The following is a 20,646-nucleotide window of genomic DNA, read 5'->3' on the forward strand; positions in this document are numbered from 1 at the left end:
TTCTGTTCTTCCTCATCTCTCCCGATTTTAATTCATTTTAATTAAGCACGTTGGGTTCCAAATATTTTGGAGTACCTGTTTAAATCTTTTCCTTCATCAGGTCAAGAGTGACTGTGACACAGATTCCATCTCTTCAGGAAATGGATGTTAGCAACCGGCTCACCGGAAGCACGGTGTTAAGAGGTCATTTATTGCTGTTCTAATGTGCATGATCCAGACTCCTCAGGCTAGAGGGACAGGATTGGATGTTCTCTATTTTAAAAAGTGATCATTTTGAAGGGAGTAACTGTGGGGGAACTCTATTCCTGTTGATCTTTTGGGTAACTAGAGGCACACTGAAAATTAAACATTTCCCTGACAGTCAAGCCCAAGAGGTAACTAGCAGACAAGAGAAACACATCACCATGTACCAAGGTCCAATTAATGTGAGATGGAAAAACCCTCCTCCCCGCAATCTGCCCCATCCTGAGCTCAGCAGACACTCTGATGTTAATACTAAACTGTGATGCAGATTCCAATGAGGACTCACTTCATTTGGAGCCCAGCCTTTAGTGGTCCCGACACCACGACAGTGATACGTGGGGATTCCCAGGCACTGAGATCGGTCACCCGCTTTTGACATTTCAAAACAGTATCAAAACCTGACGTTACCAACAGTGACCACTCACGCACCACAAATGAATGCACGCTTCTTCTCAACTCCATAGCGCGACATGAAGATGTGGGCCCAGGAGCCGGGAGGTGGTCAGTTGCAGATGCCGGCACGCACGCATTACTTACGCAAGATAATCTTCATTGCATATTGACCACAGCATGCCAATAAATCCCCCTTATGGGGATTTAATTTCCAGCTTTTGACCTCTGGATGAAAAACAAGTGAATCATTTCCTCCTGCTAGATTTACACCAGAGCTGATCTCAATAAAGTGACTTAGGAATGGAGAGAATGGAAAAGGGCTCTGGAAGAATCTTTATGGGTAAAACTAAAGAAGGCAGGGATTTGTATTTGCAACAAAGAAGCAAATACCTCCATGTTACAAAGTCTCGTGGGCATAGTTCATAGGTTTTTGGGGATTCCTTGCTCCTCAGAGCCATGATCAATCACCAAATGTTATCCACCCCGAAAGCAGCATTTCAGCCCAGAATTATTGCTCCTGTGAGGTTTTGTATTGCGAGAGGAGGCTGACTAGAAAAAAAAGTGAAAACCCTCCCAACAAACACCATCACCCCTCTAGAGCCCTGAGTCAGACTTACTCTGCTGCTTAAGAAATCACATGTGGCAGCGCGGCAGTGACAATACTCTTTATTTGTGATGGTGAAAGGGCGTGGGGCACCGGTCCTTGGCAGACTGGGGCAGGGAAGACATGGGACATTTGGTTCCAGGCTTCCCGGGACTTAGCAGGCATGTGCTCTGCACGCACCCCTTCCTGGGACTTCCCAATGTGCTCGACCCTGCTGGCCGATGGCTTCCTCCACTCGGGGCTCGACGAGGAGCCGACCTGGCTAAGGCGCCGTGGTGTTCAGAGGCCCTGCCTCAGGTCCGCAGCGACAGAGATGGGCACTGTCAGTCCCTCTGGCCTTCGTCAGGAGGGCGGAGCTGCCCAAAAAGAGATCGATACAACTCTGTCCTGGAAGACAAACAAAACAAACTGGTTAACTTTGCAAGGTTAAACAAGAACTAAGAAGCTGGGAAATGCCCCAATCGGTTTCTTCAATTGCAAACACAGCCCTGTAATTAAAAATGCATCCCACAGCCCTCACTCACAAATACAAAGGAAGGAAGAACCTAGAAGCGCCGATCAAATAGTAAAATATGTAAATAGTCCGGTGTGGCTAGATACCTGTCTCCAGGGAATGGGTTTTCTATAAGTTTGCCCTTTACAGACAGGCTCTTCAAGTAAGAAAACAAGATTGAATATTTTAATAGGATGTATGAGACTGCCGCACAACGAGGAGGATTCAATCAGACATGGGATGTAGGGGATATGATTTAGTTTTCATACATTTTCTTGGACTTGGAAGTACTTGAAAAACAATGAAAATGACCCAGCAACAAGATTCCAATTACTATCACATGTGCAGCTGTTTGGTGATAGAAGCAAGGCTCTTCCCCACTCCCCTGGCCCCTTTTATCTATTTTCAATCTAATAAATAATTCGATTGGCTAATTTATTTCTAGAGCTGGGTTTCGAAATTTAGAAAATGATAGTATGCCAGGGTCTTGGGCCCTGGAAAATAAAGTATCACTTCCAACCTCTGTTTCTGTTATCAAATGCAACACACATCCAGCCACCTGGCCAAAGCTACGTGTCAAGGCCTGGCAATCTAAAAAGGGGTGGGGTCCCTCCTGCCATGGTCACAGGAGCTCCAGGACACTTCCCCTGTGGACAGAGGGCAGGTTCTCCCTGCGGGATCTGAGGAGGGTGGAGAGCCACGGAGGGAGGAAACTCGGCCCGCCTAAGGCAGGTGACCCATGGCTGCACTCCGTGTGATGGCCCGGCCACTAATCCTCACGGAGGGACAGCAGGCACACAGGGCTGAGGTCCTGTGCCAGTGAGGGAACGACCCCAGAAGAAAGCTGTGCCTGCTGTTTCACACTCTCGAGATCGAACCATAAAAAGACAGCCAGCTGTCGTGGCTAAGAAAACAGGCTTTTACAAGTGGCCTCATAATCGGAGAGCCATCTTCAGCAAATCTGCTTTTCAAAACAAAACAAAACACCAAACCACCACCCCTCAAACAGCTGTGCGGGTTCAGTAAGACTTCAACACAAAAACTTAGGAGTCTGTTTTTGAAGTCATCTTGCGGTGGCTGTGGTTGTGGGTGGGAACAGAGGTACGATCGTTAGAAAACCCAGCAATAAAAATAGCATATTAAAACTTTTTTTTTAAAAAAGGAAAGATCCGAAAGAAGAAAGTCCAGTGGCCCAGAACGTAGCCAAACCCCATCATACTGGGGACCATAGTGTGGGCAGAGGTGTGTGGCTTAGGAAACCGTGGGTCTTTAGTATTATCACAGGAATCTCCCCCTCACCCTGAACCACCAGCCAGCTCTGAGGCCTACAAAGGCCTCAGGTTGACCAGGGGCTCCGTTGTTTCTTTTGTTCCTGTGCTTTGTACACCTGCCTGCTCGGCCTGGCCAGCCGGAGAGCACAAGGCTGGCGGGCGCTTCTGACCAGATGCAAACGAGAGGCAGGCAGCCTCGCTTCCAAAGGCAGTGGCTTCCGAATCACCAGCTCCATCACATGAAAGATGCTTCCCCGTATCGCACCGTGGCCTATTTGCCAATAAGCACAAGCCTCTCTCGCCATTTCAACGCAAAAAATTCAATGGCAATAAGCGGCGCGGGGGGGGGGGGGGGGGGGGGGGCGGGGGGGGGGAGTGGCCACGACAGAAAGGATTAGTATGGCTTTAAGGCTGCACTGGCTGGCAAGAGGGATTGCTATTCAGGCCTTGGCAATCACACCCTTTCCCACCTCTCCCTGCTCCCTGCTCGCCTGCCCCAGACCCCATCATTACCGCCCAGCAAATGCTTTCACTCGGCGCTGCAATCGCAGGGAAGCGCCTGGACCAAGGCAGCAGTTACTGGCCGCAGCAGGGTTCACATGTTGGGAGCAGAGAGTGAAATGCAGAAACCCATGTTTTGATAGAACATCATTTCACACTCAAGTGGACAAAGCTGACAAACATATGCAGCTGTTAGTGGCAAAGCAACTTGGAAAGCTGAGGGGTCTGGGATCTCAAAATAGTTTGAGAGAGACTAGGAGTAAGGGATTATTCCAATCTAAAACCTCCTAGTAATTGCAGCTCCGTGCCTTCCTCATCACCTGCCACCAATCAGGGATCGTCTCTACCCTCAAAGCATCTCAGATTCCCCCGTCCCTCGAGGCCTCCACTAGCCATTCCAGTCTTACCATCGCTTACCAAGAATACGGTGACGGCCTCGAACAGACTTTCCTGTTCCCTTCTCTGCCCGGCCCTCTGTTTCTCAGCCCCAGCACCGTGGCACCACCGGGAAGAAGCCCCCAGGCTCCAACTGCTCTGCTCAGTGTGGCCCCAGTGCGTCTTTCCCGCAGAGGCTCTGTGCGGCAGGACATGCCAGGCTGGACACCGTGGCCGCTCTGAGCCCCAGAGTTTCACAAAACCATGCAGCCCCCTCACACATTTTGTAAGCTGACACAAAATTTTTCTCAATAAATTTAATAGTTACAGAGGATATAATTACCAGAACATAGTGAATACTAACTTTTGAAATAAAACTCTTACATTTTTTTTGTAATGCACCCAATGGAAACTATATGCCATACTGACTCGATACTCATCATCATTCATTTAAATAAGACATAAACATACTCTTCAACTTGGAAATTTTACAGCATCCTCTCCTTTTTAAACTCGTATTTCCATTTGATTCTTCCCTACAGATTTTTGTCCTAATTGTTTTATGCTTGAAAGTCTTTTATTGATCACCCTATTAATACTTCTTGGCCACAAAAAACAAGTATGTAAATTGAAACACATTTTGAAATTTCAGAAGTTGAAATGAAAGTATTAAAAAATTTTTTTTTATGTTTATTCATTTTTTGAGAGACAGCGAGAGACAGAGCACAAGCAGGGGAGGGGCAGAGAGAGAGGGAGACACAGAACCCGAAGCAGGCTCCAGGCTCCGAGCTGTCAGCACAGAACCTGACACAGGTCTCGAAAGCACGAACCGTGAGATCATGACCTGAGCCGAAGTCGGACGCTTAACCAACTGAGCCACCTGGGTGGCCCCTGAAATGAAAACGTTTTAATTTCTTGACACCATAAGGCTCTAGGTAATTAAAAAGTACTTCTGGATTGTGTTATTATTACATAATTATTATGATAAAATCGACATATACCATGGTATAATAAAACATAATTTTGGTGAACATTTAATACATGTAAATATATAAAATGTTACTGGAACTGCATGCCTTCATGATATGGATGAGGCTTTTCATGTACCCGTGGTGAACAGCACTTAGTGCCAGAATGAAAGAGTGCTCAGCATCCAGTCTATCCCTGCTTGTTGGTTTTTGCAGACACAAGTAAGGAGAAAAGTCACGTGAACAAGTAGATGGGCATCAGAGAGTTTCGTTACGGCAAGGTCACCCAATTCTTTCAATTTCTTCTGAATTACATGCCCCCCCAAAGCACATAGTGATCTACCACCAAAAACTGGTTTTAATGATCTTCGAGCTGACAGCTCAATTAGGTTCTCTTGCAATTTTGTTGAAAATAAAGATCTGGGACCATCTGACCCACAGGGACTGGTTACCCAGGCCCAGTGCCCTCCGTTCTCCATCCCACACCAGTACGGAGCCATGCTCTTGCTAGGGGGCCTGGAGTGGGCAGAAAGCCTCCGCCTCAGAGAGGAGGGGCTCGGGCGGGCTGTGTGTCAGGTGAGGGAGACCCACAGCCCCTGCTCAGGTGCATTCCTAAGCAGCCCCACTTCGGGAAAGAGCACACATCTGGAAATCGATTCTCAAAAAATGCGCGTCTACTTTCCCCTTGGGGAGTCTCTGCGCACCCCAGTGTGAAGACTCAGGGGTGGGGGAGCACTGCATACTTCCCCCAAACCCAGACAGGCGTGTGATGTGGTGCCAGTGCGGGGGGGGGAGAAGATAAAAGCATCTGAAAAGGAACATGTCCACATCCCCTTTCCCCATCCCAAGGAAAACAAAACTAAAAATAAAACTAGGTAATAAAAAGGCACCATGGGACAGAGGGTCAGACTGCCTTCTGCTGCATGGAACATTTTTCCCTGCAGCATCTTTCCTAACCAGGATTTAGCCATGCAGAGAAGCTAAACTATCAATCCTTCAGGTTAACCTTGTCTTCATCTGATTCTCTAGGGTAAGTGTATAGTTTAATACTTGAGGTCCCCTTAAGGCTATGCATAATGAACTTGGTTTAAAAAAAAAAAAAAAAACCCACGTAATTCCTGCTCCCTATCACTTCAAGAATCAAGATTTGAATCACTGAGCTGCACCGCCTTCCCCTCTTTGTTCCCTTCCCCCCACACTCCCAGCCTCAGTGGCCAGTGGGAACGTCCACTGTGGAAAATGTATTAATGTTCGTGTCATGCAGGAGAATAACCCACGGAGTAATTAACAAGACTTGGACCTAAGGTAGAAGGTCGATAGCAGGGGCTCTTCCTTGAATTAAAATTTAACTTACCCTTTATTGCAACCTACAAAAGCAAGTAATGAGCACTAACATTTTTATTTCTTTTAAACTGTCATTTAGGCTGTAGAGGGGATAATTACCTATCTCTAGTGTAGTAAGGTTTTATAACCCTTAGTGAGGCATTTTCTAATTTAATATTTTTACTATATTATCATAAAACCTGTTTCTGGAAAAAAAATGATCATGGATTAGCAGCCATTTTCCATAAAGACAGAATGTGTGTGTGTGTGTGTGTGTGTGTGTGTGTGTGTGTGTGTGTGTATCAGGATTAGGTTTATTTATTACAGGATTCTCCTGAAGACACTCAAAGTACCACAGTTGAGCGATCCGTGCAGCACGGTCACTCGGGTGGTGGGCAAGCCTCGTGGCGGCCCGAGGTGAAGTGGGGGGCAGCGTGTGTACAGAAGACTGCAGCCCCAAGTGTGTGCACCTCAGTGTGCTCCCCTCGGTTCCTCGTGTGCACCTCCCACCGCAACACAAACCGGAGCCTTTCATGCTGTTGTTCGGGCAATCGGCACGAAGAGACACGTTAAACCTGCACATGATCTGTGTGGGGCTTTCAATTTGCTAGGTCAGTAGCTTGCAGCACTGGGATACGGAAACAATTGTACTGGCTGTGCTCCAGAACACCGCACTCCTCTTCCTGTGGCCCGGAAACCCCAAAGCTGTCAAGAACCCCCTCTGTCCCCGTGGCCAGAGGCAGGCACTGAGAAAGCAGCAATGCCACTGCTCCCTGAAGGAGCCTGCACAGTCCCCAAAGTACATCGTGTTCCCCGAGCAAGTATTACAGGCAGGAGCTGGAAGCCAGGCTTCCAAATGTGCCAGCAGAGACAGTATCGCTGCTTTCCTGATTAACATTATACACATAATTTGCCCTTGATTAATTTGAAATTGTTCATTTGTTGCTTTGTGGCTGGGGCGGGGGGGGGGTAGTGTCTTCCCAAATACACAAGATGCATCCCAGAATGCGTCCTGGCCCCTCCTCCTTTCTAGCCTCTCCCTCTCTCTGCACCCTGAGGACCTTGTGCTGCACACAAAAGTGGTCTAGCATTTGCTGCCACTTCACTCAAGCCCTTAGGTAGCCATTTAAGAATAAAAACATGATGAAACACACAAAGGGAAAGAGAGACTAAGGGTTCCAACCAGCAGAATCCTGATCAAATCCGAATCCTTAGGGGTCAGTGTAGGAACAGCTGGAACAGAAATTCACACTGGCCAGCAGGGAAAATCATTGGCGATGTAACTGAAGCCTGCCTTTTTTCACGTTTGTGTTCTGAAAACAATGTACTTACTCGTGCTGTGGAAGCTCATGAACACGGTTAGAGGAGGTCCCTGCCTCAAAACACAACACAAACGTATGATATGCGCCTCACACCTATCCGGATGCCTACGTGAGCTTCATTAGACTTTGTAGGAATGAGGAGGCTGTGAATGACACAGCGGAAGCTGAGTTGGGAAGGCGAATGGACCCAGTAAATGTGTCTAGTTAGACGGACCTGCTCCACTGGGAGAGACGTATGAACTTTCTTCCTCACACTGAACCCAACTCTGCCATTCTGTGACTGCCACCCATGGGCCCCTGGCCCTCTGGAGCCAAGAGAGAAAACAGAGCTGACTGCCCTTCCCTGTGGCAGCATTTCAATTATTTGACGGCTTCTCCTAACTAAATCTGTTCTTTGCTGGGTGAAAAGAAACAGTTCATTCCTGCTGTGATGAAATCTGGAGTTCTCTCGACAGTAAGGCCCTCAGATCCTCTGAGCTAATCCTGATGCGCCTGGTGCAGCCTAGTTAATCCAAAGTGGGCAGAACAGGCGACTCTATTCCCTCCTCTGTTCTCACACTTCCCCTGCCTTCATGGAGCTTCCACTCTCTTCCAAATATCGACTGAACAAGATATCTTGCCAATTATTCCTTGGCCCCGATCAATGACACCAAACAAAGCGGTCCTCCTGCCCCTCTGAATGCTTTGTGATCTGCTCCCCAAAACGTAAGACACAAAATAGTACCTTCCTTTAATCTTTTTCCTTCTGCTTCTTCTGACCCAAATCCATTTCATCCATATCAGTGACTTTACGAGTGAGAGAAAGTCACTTGAGAAATGTTTCTGTGGCCTAACAGGGGAAATATATTGATCCAAACGGCAAGCAATTGCCCTGTGCTCCTTGGAGGCTGTGGCAGAGGGTGAACCCCAGCATGTCACAGGAATGGCATCCGAGGCAGACACATGCTGGAACGGGTCTCTGAGACTGGACTGTTAGGGACGCAATCCAAGTGAAGACACACACGCAGCCCTTCTAAGGAGGCAGTGTCAGTTAGTCAGGACAACAGACAGAAATCACGACAGAAAATTTGGATCCTGAATATAGCCCAAAGGTCAGCCCTTAACTCTCTCCCCTACTCTCCTCCCAACATCCCCCAGCAACAAAAAGTGGTTCACAGGCTCCTTTCCTGAAATCTCATCACAATTCCATACCAAAACCCAACACACACACACACACACACACACACACACACACACACGAAATGAAGTTAAAAGAAAAGAAAGCAGCCTTCTCTTACCTAGGACTTATTTCTTAAGAGGATCAAGTTAGCAAAGTACCAGAGAGGACTCCGAGGAGGCCCACATCCATCACTAATTACCTAAATCTGGAGACCAGGCAAGTCTCTAAGCAGCCGCGGGCTGAACCGCAGCCGCCCAAATCCGCCACGAGGTGGCAGTACACGACGTGGTTCTAAGGACTCGGCCAGTGGTGTGGCTCGCGGCAAACTGCGCCCATAAATTACCTAGTGTGTCTGCTCTCATCACCATCCTCCCTGGGCTTGAAGGAGACTCTAGAAGGTCTGTTCCAATTCGCTCTTTTGGTCAGGTCAGAACTAGGTCCTTCAAACCTCTGCAAATGCTTTTAGCCCTGCAGCTTTAAATTACAGATGGTGACATGTGGCCTCTGGCCTGTCTCCTAAAGATCAGACAGACTCGAGATTTATAAATGTTCAAGGAAGCAGGTTGAGGGCCCAAACAAAGGAACTGAAAGGCTGGGGAAAGGAAGGCGAGGGCAGAGGGCCAGGGAGGCGAGACGAACAAGGGGTGGAATCTGTCCCGGTTTCCTCACTTGTGCTCTGTTCTGGTTCCCAAGTCGGCTACACTCACTCCACTCGAACAAAGGAAGAAAAATACTTGAAACTTCTGTCATTCCTACCGCTAGCTTTGAGTCTTTCAAATTCTTTTAAAGAAAAATAATTTACCTTGGTGGACTGGCAAAAAATAAGGGTGGTGGAGATGGGGGGGGGGAGGTGGGGACAGTGGCACTCTAGACAAAAGGGATGTTGCCTCCTTTCCTGTGCATTAATATTCCATATTCCTGGGATGATTTCCACTTTCACAGTTTGACTGTTTTATAACAGATTTGATGCGAGAGAAGACAAATGGCCTCGCTAAGGAAAGACGACAAATCATCTCACTGCTTTTAGCAGGGTTTTCTCTTTATTTTTATTTATTTTTATTCTGTAGCTGGGCTGCAGAGCTCTCTGCCTTGCTGGAGATGTTTAATATTAACGTCAAGCCACCACGATCCCGGCAATAGAGTTGGCCAGTGTTGTGTTTACGGTTTTGTGACTGCCGGCTTCAGGAAGATGAAGCTCCTTGTTCAAACAGCAGCCCCTCTAACAGCTCCTGTTAAAAGCCAGGGGATGCTTCACTGCTTAGACGTGAATCACTTCCTCCAACCGCACTGAAGAGGAGACTGACACGCGAGTTACATTTGTGTCCCTATCAAGGCTGCCGCCCAGCGACCCGGGGCCTGGGGGGCAGCGTGTGCCGCATCTCTCAGCTCCAGTTTAACTCCTACTTTTGGGGGTCAAAACACATGGAAATTAGTGAAGGTATTTACTGGCAACCCACAGAGTTTCAGCAAGGCATTCTATTGCTTCTGGTAATCAGCTGGAGGACGTATTTGACTAAAAAAACCAGCACCATTCCAAACAAAAGCAGTGAGCACCGAGCACACAAAACACCAGGCACCTGGTGGTGTGAGGTACTCTAGGCCCTCGGGGCAAGTCCTGACACTCTCCTCCCTGGGGTGCAAGGATCTTGTGCTCTCCCCTGCTCCTCCTCCCTCTTTGTCTTTTCATCTTCCTCCTGGCCAGGGGTGTAGACCTTTTCCTCGCTTCTATTCTTGGCTCTCCTCTCTTCCCTCTCCCACTCTCCCCTGGCAATCTCATCCACGCTCTCAGCACTAACAATCTCCGGTGGGCAGGACACCCACGGCCGTGGCTCTGGCACCCTCACCTAGACGGGCATTGCATGCCCTGGCCCCGCAGGCTAGGCTTGCTGTCACCTAAACTGCCATTTGTTAATAAGGGCAGCAAATTCTCTATCATTCAAGGCCCACACTTAACTGCTTAATGGCAGGAAGCTACAAAATTACAGGTATCGATACCACATTTTCTTTCTTTTTTTTAATAAATATTTTCTTTTAAAAAAATGCTTATTTTGAGAGCAGCACACAAGTGGGGGGGAGAGAGGGAGGGGAGGGGAAGAGAGGGAGAGGGGGAGGGAGGGAGGGACGGAGGGAGGGGGAGAGAGAGAGAGAGAGAGAGAGAGAGAGAGAGAGAGAGAGAGAATGAGAACCCCAAGCAGGCTCTGTGCTGTCAGCACAGAGCTCGATGTGGGGCTCCATCACGACCTGAGATGAAATCAAGCATTGGGAGCTTAACCGACTGGACCACCCAGACACCCCAATACCACATTTTCTGATTCAAAAATAGAATATGCCCTGAGACAGAGCTCTGGCTTGGGCAGTTTACTTATATTAATTGATAGAATACAAATTGATGCCCTCCAACTGTCAGTCTATTTTGGCTCTTAATAGTATCCTTCTAAGTACTTCTTCCTCTTTTCTGTAAATCAGAAATTTGGAAAAAGGCGTTTTTATTGTTTATTTATTTATGAGTGAGAGAGAGAGTGTGCGCAAGCAGGTAGGGGCAGAGAGAGAGAGAATGGGAGACACAGAATCCAAAGGAGGCTCCAGGCTCCGAGCTGTCAGCACAGAGCCTGATGCGGGGCTCGAACTCACAAACCAAACTGTGAGATCATGACCTCGGCTGAAATCAGACGCTTAACCAACTGAGTCACCCAGGCACCCCGGAAAAAAGGTTTGTCCAAGACACCTGCCACCTAACTTTCCCCAGGAGTAGTGACCAGGATCCCGTGGCCTCCAGATGTCTGCAACAGGGCCATCGCGCCCTGCTTCGTTCACCAACCAGTCACTGAACCCAGCAGTCTGACGACCGATCCCAGTTAGAAGGCTAGTTTTAGAAAGCCTACTTGCTAAGTGCAAACGGAGTAGTGTGCCCCCCTCTGTGCCTGGAAGCCGGCAGAGTCTGTTGTGAGGCACGGCTGCGCCTCCCCTGCAGGACGGAGAGGTAGGAGAGGTAGGCGAGGAGGCAGTGTGCTGCCAAGTGCGTGCAGGAGAAAATGCGTATCGATTTCTTCTTTCTTATAAAGGAGCACAAAGCGCTGAAGAACAATTGCGTGTCCCTGCAGCATTTCACATTCCACGTGAGACAAAGGCCCAACCCCCACCAGCCTGAGAAGCAGAGAGGGGAACCACGCAGCGCTGCGTCTCCTGGGGGTGTGTCAGCGGCCACCACGCGTCAGGGTCCACTGCTGGGACTCCAAACACCTCAGGCCATGAACGCCTCCCCCGCCTCAGATCAAGTCATTTCCCTCACTGGGCTGATGCCGCCTCATCTATATTGGAGAAGAAAGAGCCTTCAGTCTTATTTACCTTTTAAGTGGAGGTGCCCAGAGGGTAAAAGAGTTAATGTTTATAAAGTGTTCAGCTCCCCAGAGGGAGACAATGGATAAAACACAAGGTGTGGTTATGGCTCATTCAAGACCTCATTTCCAGGGTAGTTAGTAATAGCTTCCCATTACAAATGCAGAGCTTCCCAGCACCTTGAACTCAAAGTAGGATGAGGCAATGCCCTTTATTTAAATATCCTTTTTTGGTTTGACACTTACTACCAACACTAAAAATAACAATAGGTAACCAGGGGCTATTATGCCTTGTTAATGCACACACAGAATCCATTCCGGGGGTGCCTGGGTGGCTCAGTGGGTTGGTCAGACTTTTGACTCAGGTTGTGATCTCATGGTTCATGGGTTCGAGCCCCACGTCGGGCTCTGTGCTGACGGCTCAGAGTCTGGAGCCTGCTTTGGATTCTGTGTCTCCCTCTCTCTCTGCCCCTCCCCTATTCGCACTTTGTCTCTCTCTCAAAAATAAATAAACATAAAAAAAAAAAAAAAAGAATCCATTCCACAACTGTTTTCTTCTGAAACCAAACAAATCCTGAAAGCAGTCCAAAAAACTGACCTAAAGCTACAGCTGGTCATGACAGAGCCTGGTCTATAGTCTTCACATTTCCATAGTAACTAACAATTTATAGGAGGGCCACAGAAACCAAACCTAGTGTAGATATCACAGCCAAGGAGGAAACCTACAGTAGAATACAAAGTTTATTTATGTATGTGGTCCTGGAAGTGATGGAAATACACGAGTATTCCTGAAAGATCTTTTCCCGAGGCTCATTCTCCGTAAAAATGACCTCAAAACCTCTCTAAGTAAAGGGTTGGGAATGAGAGGTCCTAGAGCTGGACTCTTCATTTCTGAGGATCTCCCAACATGGCCAAGAGCTAAGAAGAAAATATAGAGCTGGCCCTCAAGCAGTGCCGTGTTTTAGCATGGAGATGTAACCCACAGCTAATTAGGGCATGGCCTGGTGGTAAATGCGACATGTAATATGGACAAGTACAAAGTGCTAAGGGAGCAGGGGAGAGTATATTAAAGGAGTTAGATGATTTGGAGAGATTTCAGTAAAAGAGGCAAAAGCTTTTCCTCATCTGTCTTATAGGACTGTTTGCAAAAATAGTCTTACCAGCAAATTGTAAATAGACTTATAAGCTGAAAGCCTTTAAAGGCATTTCAGACAGGAGATCTACAGACAACTCTTTTCAGGTTTGCACAGAAATGGATATGCTTCTGCTGCAGGCAAAGGGACAATGACCTAATATTTACCCATGTGAAAACATGCATTTTGTTTATTATTTAATTTTTTAAAAAGTTTATTTATTTTGAGAGCGAGAGAGCAAGCGGGGAAGAGGCAGAGAGAGGGAGAGAGAGCGTCCCAAGCAGGCTCCATACCGGCAAGTGCAGAGCCCAACGTGGGGCTCAACCTCATAAAATGCGAGATCATGACCTGAGCCGTGATCAAGAGTTGGATCCTTAACCAACTGACCCACCCAGGAGCCCCACATTTTGTTTATTTAAATAACTGTATGGATTACATTTAAAACAGTCCTTCTCAGAAACAAAAATTTAAAAGAACGTTTCATTCTCAAGACTCTCATGAGCAAGTGCCCAAGTGGCTTAGTTGGTTGAACGTCTGACTTCAGCTCAGGTCATGATCTCAAGGTTCGTGAGTTTGAGCCCCATGTCGGGCTCTGTGCTGACAGCTCAGAGCCTGGAGCCTGCTTCATTCAGATTCTGTGTCTCCCTCTCTCTCTGCCCCTCCCCTGCTCACATACTCTCTCTCTCTCAAAAATACACAAACATTAAAAAAAAAAAAAAAAAGACTCTCATAAACAAGAAGGACTATTTTTGCTTTGTAAAGGAGACTGAGCCACATAGGGAAGCCTTCTTTGGGGTGGCACTGGATGAGTGTTAGTGCAAAACACACACACAAGCACTCTCCTGCATCAACCCTCTAGCTGAGAGAGGCTGGCATCAACTGGGAAGAGACCTTAAATAAACGGTTTTGCAAATAATACTTGTGCTACAAAAATGTTATATAATTAAGGCAAGATAAAACTGGAATCAAATTATTCCAAATGTACGAGCATAAAACCTTGACACAAAACCAAGTACAAGATTACAGTAAATATATGTGTACTACTTTGACTTACAAGTTAAACATTCATTTTTTTCCCATTTTTAAATAGTTTATTTAAGTAGTCTCTACACCCAACATGGGGCTCAAACCCACACCCCTGAGATCAAGAGTCCTATGCTTCTCCGACTGAGCCAGCCAGGCACCTGACAGGTAAGCATTCTTAGTGAGAAGAAAACCCCTATCAAGTGCTTTTGTGAGCTGTGATAAATACTGTTCCAGAGGAACAAGTAGAGACTCCAGGAAGAGCGAGCCCCACAGCCCAGTGTGGGATGGAGAGGTGAACCTAGGCCTCCCTGGTGGGGTCGGTCAAGGACTATGAACATTCATTCCAACAGGAAAGGACTGAGGGTGGGAAGGGGTGAGGAGATGCCCCGGTTAAGAGAGCAGAGTCAAGAGACGCAAGCAGGAGTGGGTGGAGGAGGGGCTGTGGGGGCAGGCTGACACCGGTGAGGACCATGAGGGGCAGGGCCGAACAGTACGGCTTGAGTTCTGTAGACGACAAACAACAGAGCAGCTCCACTGTTCTGGGAAGGTTCACTCTGGCAACAATCCACAGGCCTGACCACATGACACCGAGCGGTTAAGAGCCTGCTGGTGCAACAGTCCACATGGGAAGGAGCAAAAACAGTTGGACTCAAAAAGAAGCAGAAATGGTAAATAGGGACCATTGAACAGAATATTAAAGTTCCAAGCAGATTAAAAGTAAGAAAAAAAAATCAGATGAAACCAAGGAGAACACAGGTGAATATCTGATCCTTGGATACAGCAGGGCTTGACTGGCTAATCATAAAAGCAATGGAAATATTCTAAAGAAAAAAGGTTTTATATATTTGATTACATAAAAAAGGAAAAATTATATTGGGGCGTCTGGGTGGCTCAGTCGGTTAAGCCTCTGACTTCAGCTCAGGTCATGATCAGGTCTGTGAGTCTGAGCCCCGTGTTGGGCTCTGTGCTGTCAGTCCAGAGCCTGGAGCCTTCTTTGGATTCTGTCTTCCTCTCTCTCTGCCCCTCCCCCACTCATGCTCTGTCTCTCAAAATATGAATAAACGTTAAAAAATTTTTTTTAAAAAAAGGAAAAATTATATGTGACCAATGAAAATCATTAACATCAACAGGCAAACAAGATAGGATTTTTTTTCCTATCTTGTTGGAATGAAATACAGTATAGAACCATAATAGATATTACTCATACAAATTGCAAAGAAAAACTAAAAGGAAAATAAGCAGAGTATAAAACAGAAATATGAATGATTAATAAATATACATACACTTCAAGTTCACTATTAAATGAGAAAATAAACATTAGATACTTAGTTCAGTGGCTAGCACAGTGTAGGTCAGTCAAGTGTCACTTGTTACTAGCTTATAAAGCAGTAAATAACTTTTAGCACATCATAATAGATAACACTTTTGAAACATAACCCTCCATATTAGCAAAGGTATAATGACAAACCTTAACCGGTGAGGGAGCAGGAGCATGCAAATTAGTACAACTAATCAAGATCATTAGGAGGTTTATGCCTTTGATCCAGGAATTACCCTTCCAAGACAAGAATGTATTCTAAAGACTCTAGCAAAACTTAGAACACAGATTTAAAAAAAAATTTTTTTTTTTTTTTTTTTTTTTTAGAGAGAGAGTGAGACAGAGAGAGCATACAAGTGTGGGAGCGGGCAGACAGAAACAGAGAGAGAACTGTAGGCAGGCTCCACGCTCAGTGTGGAGCCTGATGTGGGACACCCCAGAACACAGAATTCTGTACAAATATGTTCACTGCAGCATTACTTACAAAGAAATAAAAATAATTAGAAACAATCTAAATGTCCAATATTCCATAATTTAATATTATAGAGCTATTCAAATACCTTTTAAAAAATGGTGTTAAGGGGCGCCTGGGTGGCGCAGTCGGTTAAGCGTCTGACTTCAGCCAGGTCACGATCTCGCGGTCTGTGAGTTCGAGCCCCATGTCAGGCTCTGGGCTGATGGCTCGGAGCCTGGAGCCTGTTTCCGATTCTGTGTCTCCCTCTCTCTCTGCCCCCCCCCCCCCCCCCGTTCATGCTCTGTCTCTCTCTGTCCCAAAAATAAATAAAAAACGTTGAAAAAAAAAATTAAAAAAAAAAATGGTGTTAAAATGCTTAAATATAAAGTTAACCAGAAAAAGGGATTCAAACATATATGCATCTATCTTTATAAAATACACACACACAAAAATTCTCCAAGAAAACATATAAAGGGGATTCTGGGTGGCTCAGGAGGTTAAACATGTGAATCTTGATTTCGACTCAGGTCATGAATGATCTCAGGGTCGTTAGATTGAGCCCCACATAAGGCTCTGTGCTAGGTGTGGAACCTTAACATTCTCTCCCTCCCTTCCTCTACCTCTCACACACTCTCTTTCAAAACAAAACAAACAAAACATATAAAAGCATTAATGTTCAACTCTCAATAGCATATAACATGAATTTTTCTTTGTCCTTACTGTATTTTCCAAATTTTCTCCCATATGCATGTATTGTTTTTATTACAGGGGGAAAAAAAGATACTGTCTATAAAGAAAGTAGATGACCTGAATACGGCAGGTGTAGAACTATAAAAGCAAGCTGATAGAATATATCAGATTTCAAAGCTGATTATAAGGTTTAGGGTCTTTGTTTAAAAAAAATTTTTTTTTAATGTTTATTTATTCTTGAGAGACAGAACACGAGCAGGGGAGAGACAGAGAGAGAGGGAGGCACAGAATCCAAAGCAGGCTCCAGGCTGAGCCATCAGCACAGAGCCCAACATGGGGCCCGAACCCACAAGCTATGAGATCATGACCTGAGCCAAAGTTGGACGCTCAACTGACTGAGCCACCCAGGTGCCCCAAGATTTAGGGTCTTTGTAATCAGAAGAAAAGTGTAACCATAATGGCATGTTATCCTGTGATTCATACTAAAATGTGAATGACTTATTAGGCAAACCTCCCCTATATAAAAAGCATCTCTATTATAAAATTTAAAAAAGGAAAACAAAACATCATTTTAATCCAAATAAGCCCCCCCCCACAAGTTTTTAATTGACAGAAAGGTTCTTGTATACATATTGAGAATGGGGAGAAGCAGCTTCACTTTGGCACATTATCCCACATATCTCTAAAAGCTTGCTCATGTCTTGGAGACAGCAGCAGGTTTTAATTCACATTCCTAAATGCATATACCAGCTCCACTACTTATTTGCTATTTAACTTGGGCAAGTTACTTAATTGCTCTATGCCTCAGTATTCTTATCATAAAATGCAGATAATGTCAACCACTTCAGTGGTTTCTTTTAAGAACTGAATGAAAAGGTACATGAACAGCTTAGCACCATTTCTGGTATATAGTAAATACTCAATAAATGGAATATGATGTTATTACTCTGTGTCATTTCACTGCAGACTTAGGGTGGATAACTCAGAGCAAAGGATGAATGCACTTAGAAACAGAAATGGTCTAGATATCTTAGCATCCTAACGCTGGCTCAGTGATCATTGAGGGAAATACAAAAGTAACGTGAAAACATTTAGCCCCTGCAGGATACTTAGATGTGATTAGTACAATATTATAAGATATTATATTTTAAAAGATAGTAATAATAAAACACCAGAACTTAAAAACAGGAAGTCCTTAAGAGAAACATTTACATTCACTTTAAAGAATGTGAAAGATCCCTTTGGGGGAAAAAACGGACTCACAATCCTCTGAAGAAATGATAGGAATTTAACCGAAATGAGAACTATAGTCAAGAAACCCCATTTTGAGGACAGATTTATCTGTTCAGCATCTACAATCTCTTTCTAGAAGATGTGCTTTTATCACTCTATATCCTGCTTGGAACCAAGGCTTCAATTTGAGAATGCAAATTCACTAGAATTGTGTAAGACTGAACAGTAGCAAATCAGGAAAAACAGAAAAAAACAATGGCAGTTTTCAATCCAGTTTTAAAACTCTGTGGCCCACGTCTCAGGTTTGAACTTGAGAATGTTTCCTTTGTCCTTTCTGACATTACTGGAGGAGGAAGGCCCCAGGCCTCCTATCTCTGTGCTGGACGCCATCTTTAATGATGATGTATGGGGGTCCTTTCCCCTCAGTGCTGCTGGGGGGTCAAACATGTGATGCTGCCCGCCTGAGTATCAACAAGCGAATTATAAACTGTGTCAATCCGAGTTAATGCAAAGCTGTAATCCTCTTTAACAAGAGATCAAATCACTGCTGTGAGTTATGTTCATTCTGTAATCTGATAAGAAAGAGAGGGAGCCTCTAATAAAAGAGTAATGGGAGCCTTTAATGACGCTGGTAAAAGGCAGCACCAGTGAAAATATTGCTCTCGTTCCTGCTGATTAGATCAATGTTGCATATTTGCCTGGACTTGTTTCACCTGTCAGAATAACCTGTGTCTTTTTAGGAGATAAGAAGCCTCAGAGAAAGCATCTGTATCTTAACCATTCTTGCTTGCCAGTTTTTAACCAGCGAAAAATGCTCTGTGGAGGGTACTTCTGGGGTTATTAGCTGATGTGCTCTCAAATGCAGAGCAAACTACACCAGAATATATCACCATGATTCAATGCCAAATTCTCTTAAATAAAGGGGTAAAGTAGGCAAAGGGGAGTCAAAAATGGTCTAAGTAACCTCTGGGTTACCAATTAGGGGGAGAAGAATATCATCAGTAGAGTGGTAGAATGTGCCCATATTTAGGGTGCAGACCCACACACAAAAAAATGGCAAGCGGAAGATAAATTGCCTGTACAAATTCTATTATACCAAGACACCTCAAGAACAACGTGGCAGTGATGTTGACAAAGCACTTTACAATGCTGGATTACCTTTGTACGTTTCTTTTCTAGAACTCCAAATGTAAAACAATAATGTATTTGGTGCCTAGTTTTCATTAAAGGATCCTCTCCTTGTTTTTTTTTTTTAATTTTGTTTTAATGTTTATTATATATATATATATATATATATATATATATATATATATGCGTGTGTGACACACATACATATGGCATGAGTTGTGGAGGGGCAGAGAGAGAGGCAGAGACAGAATCCAAAGCTGACTCTAGGCTCTGAGCTGTCATCACAGAGCATGACGTGGGGCTTGAACTCACCAGCTGTGAGATCATGACCTGAGCTGAAGTTGGACACTTAACTGAGATACCCAGGCACCCCTCTTTGTTCTTTTGTAACGCCAGCAAGCTTCATAACAGGAGTAGGGAAAAGCGTTTTTTTATTGTAGGGGAGAAAATGGGGGCTAACATGGAAAATCTTAGTTTCTATTGAGAATTTCCTTAAGTTCTTTGCAAAGGAATGGGGAACTATAAAGTGTTAATAGTGTTACCATTTTTGTAATAAGAAACAAAGCTTCAAACAACAACAAGAACAACAACAACAACAAGTTTCTCAAGAAAATGCAATAACCTAGCCTTGTAACAGAGGGTACTAGAATTGGGTTTCTATAAGAACAGTTGTCTGAAGCAGCAGTTAATGCTGCAAACACCAAGTTTCTTTGGCGCATTCGAGCTGCTAGTTGATGCTGAGACCACCCCCCCCCCCATGCTGACAGCCAGAATGCTCTGTGGAGGGGCACACCATGGCAACAGAGAACATGGCACATGTGGACTCCCTTCCCAAATGTGAGGTGGCAGCCAGTATGAGGAACATCTCTGGACCTGTCTCTGAGGTCTCCCTCAGAATTTGCTTCTCCCTGTTACACCAGCATTTTACCATCTGACCCACATCAACACAACAGAAAAACAAGAATTAACTTCTTTAAAAGTCTGCCTGAGAGGGTCTTTCAAAAACACAGGCAAAATAACCCCAGATGATTATTTCCACAACCTCCAAATTCTTCATTTTGTTGCAACTATAATAAGAGATCATCTGAATTTTTACTTCAGACTCTCTTTGGTCTAACATCACTCCAGGGGATTCACACCACGTAAAGTAAGCTGTTTCTAAAATGTTGATAAGCTCAGAATAACTTTAGTCATCAGAGAGGCTGAACAGCAATCCTGTAAATCATGCAAGTAGCACCCTGACCTGTTCTCAGTGGTAACAATATACTTAGAGGGATTCTCTCCCAAAGAGACACCAAACCTTTTCTCCTCCTTAGCCCATGGATAACCCTGTCGTCTCTACAATATCATAGGATACTTTGCCCTCTTAGCAAAGATGACTCAAAGAGCAAACAGTAGCTGCTCTGAGAGCTGAGCTGCCCTGTATCAAGGGCTTGCCAAAGTCAGTGATCATTGTTAGGGTCATAGTAACCTCCTTCCTTGCATGCAAACATGGAATACATTGGCAAAGTGGGATTTCTTTTGTTTTCTCTCGGTACGGGGGATGTTCATCAGGCCTGCAACAGAAACCACCTTCCTACCTCCTAATGTTGTAAAGATCTACTGGCCCAGCACAAATGAAGTATCTCGAGTTACGCGTGACTTTCTAACATAGGAGACACATAAAGGCATAAAAGC

General features: G+C 45.2%; 1 protein-coding gene across 4 annotated transcripts in view; it reads right to left on the bottom strand.

Moving 5' to 3' along the window:
* Positions 1 to 1,289: 1,289 nt before the first annotated feature.
* Positions 1,290 to 20,646, bottom strand: part of AATF (apoptosis antagonizing transcription factor) — a 103,560-nt gene continuing 84,203 nt past the window's right edge. Inside the window, exon 12 of one of the 4 annotated variants that reach the window (XM_007096069.2) lies at positions 1,290 to 1,627. In XM_007096069.2, coding sequence (XP_007096131.2) covers positions 1,564 to 1,627 — 64 coding nt within the window. In that variant the 3' untranslated portion in view covers positions 1,290 to 1,563. The other 3 variants (XM_042965562.1, XM_042965564.1, XM_042965563.1) reach the window with 3 other exon arrangements.

Source organism: Panthera tigris, chromosome E1 (assembly GCF_018350195.1).
Source record: "Panthera tigris isolate Pti1 chromosome E1, P.tigris_Pti1_mat1.1, whole genome shotgun sequence".
NCBI lineage: Eukaryota > Metazoa > Chordata > Mammalia > Carnivora > Felidae > Panthera > Panthera tigris.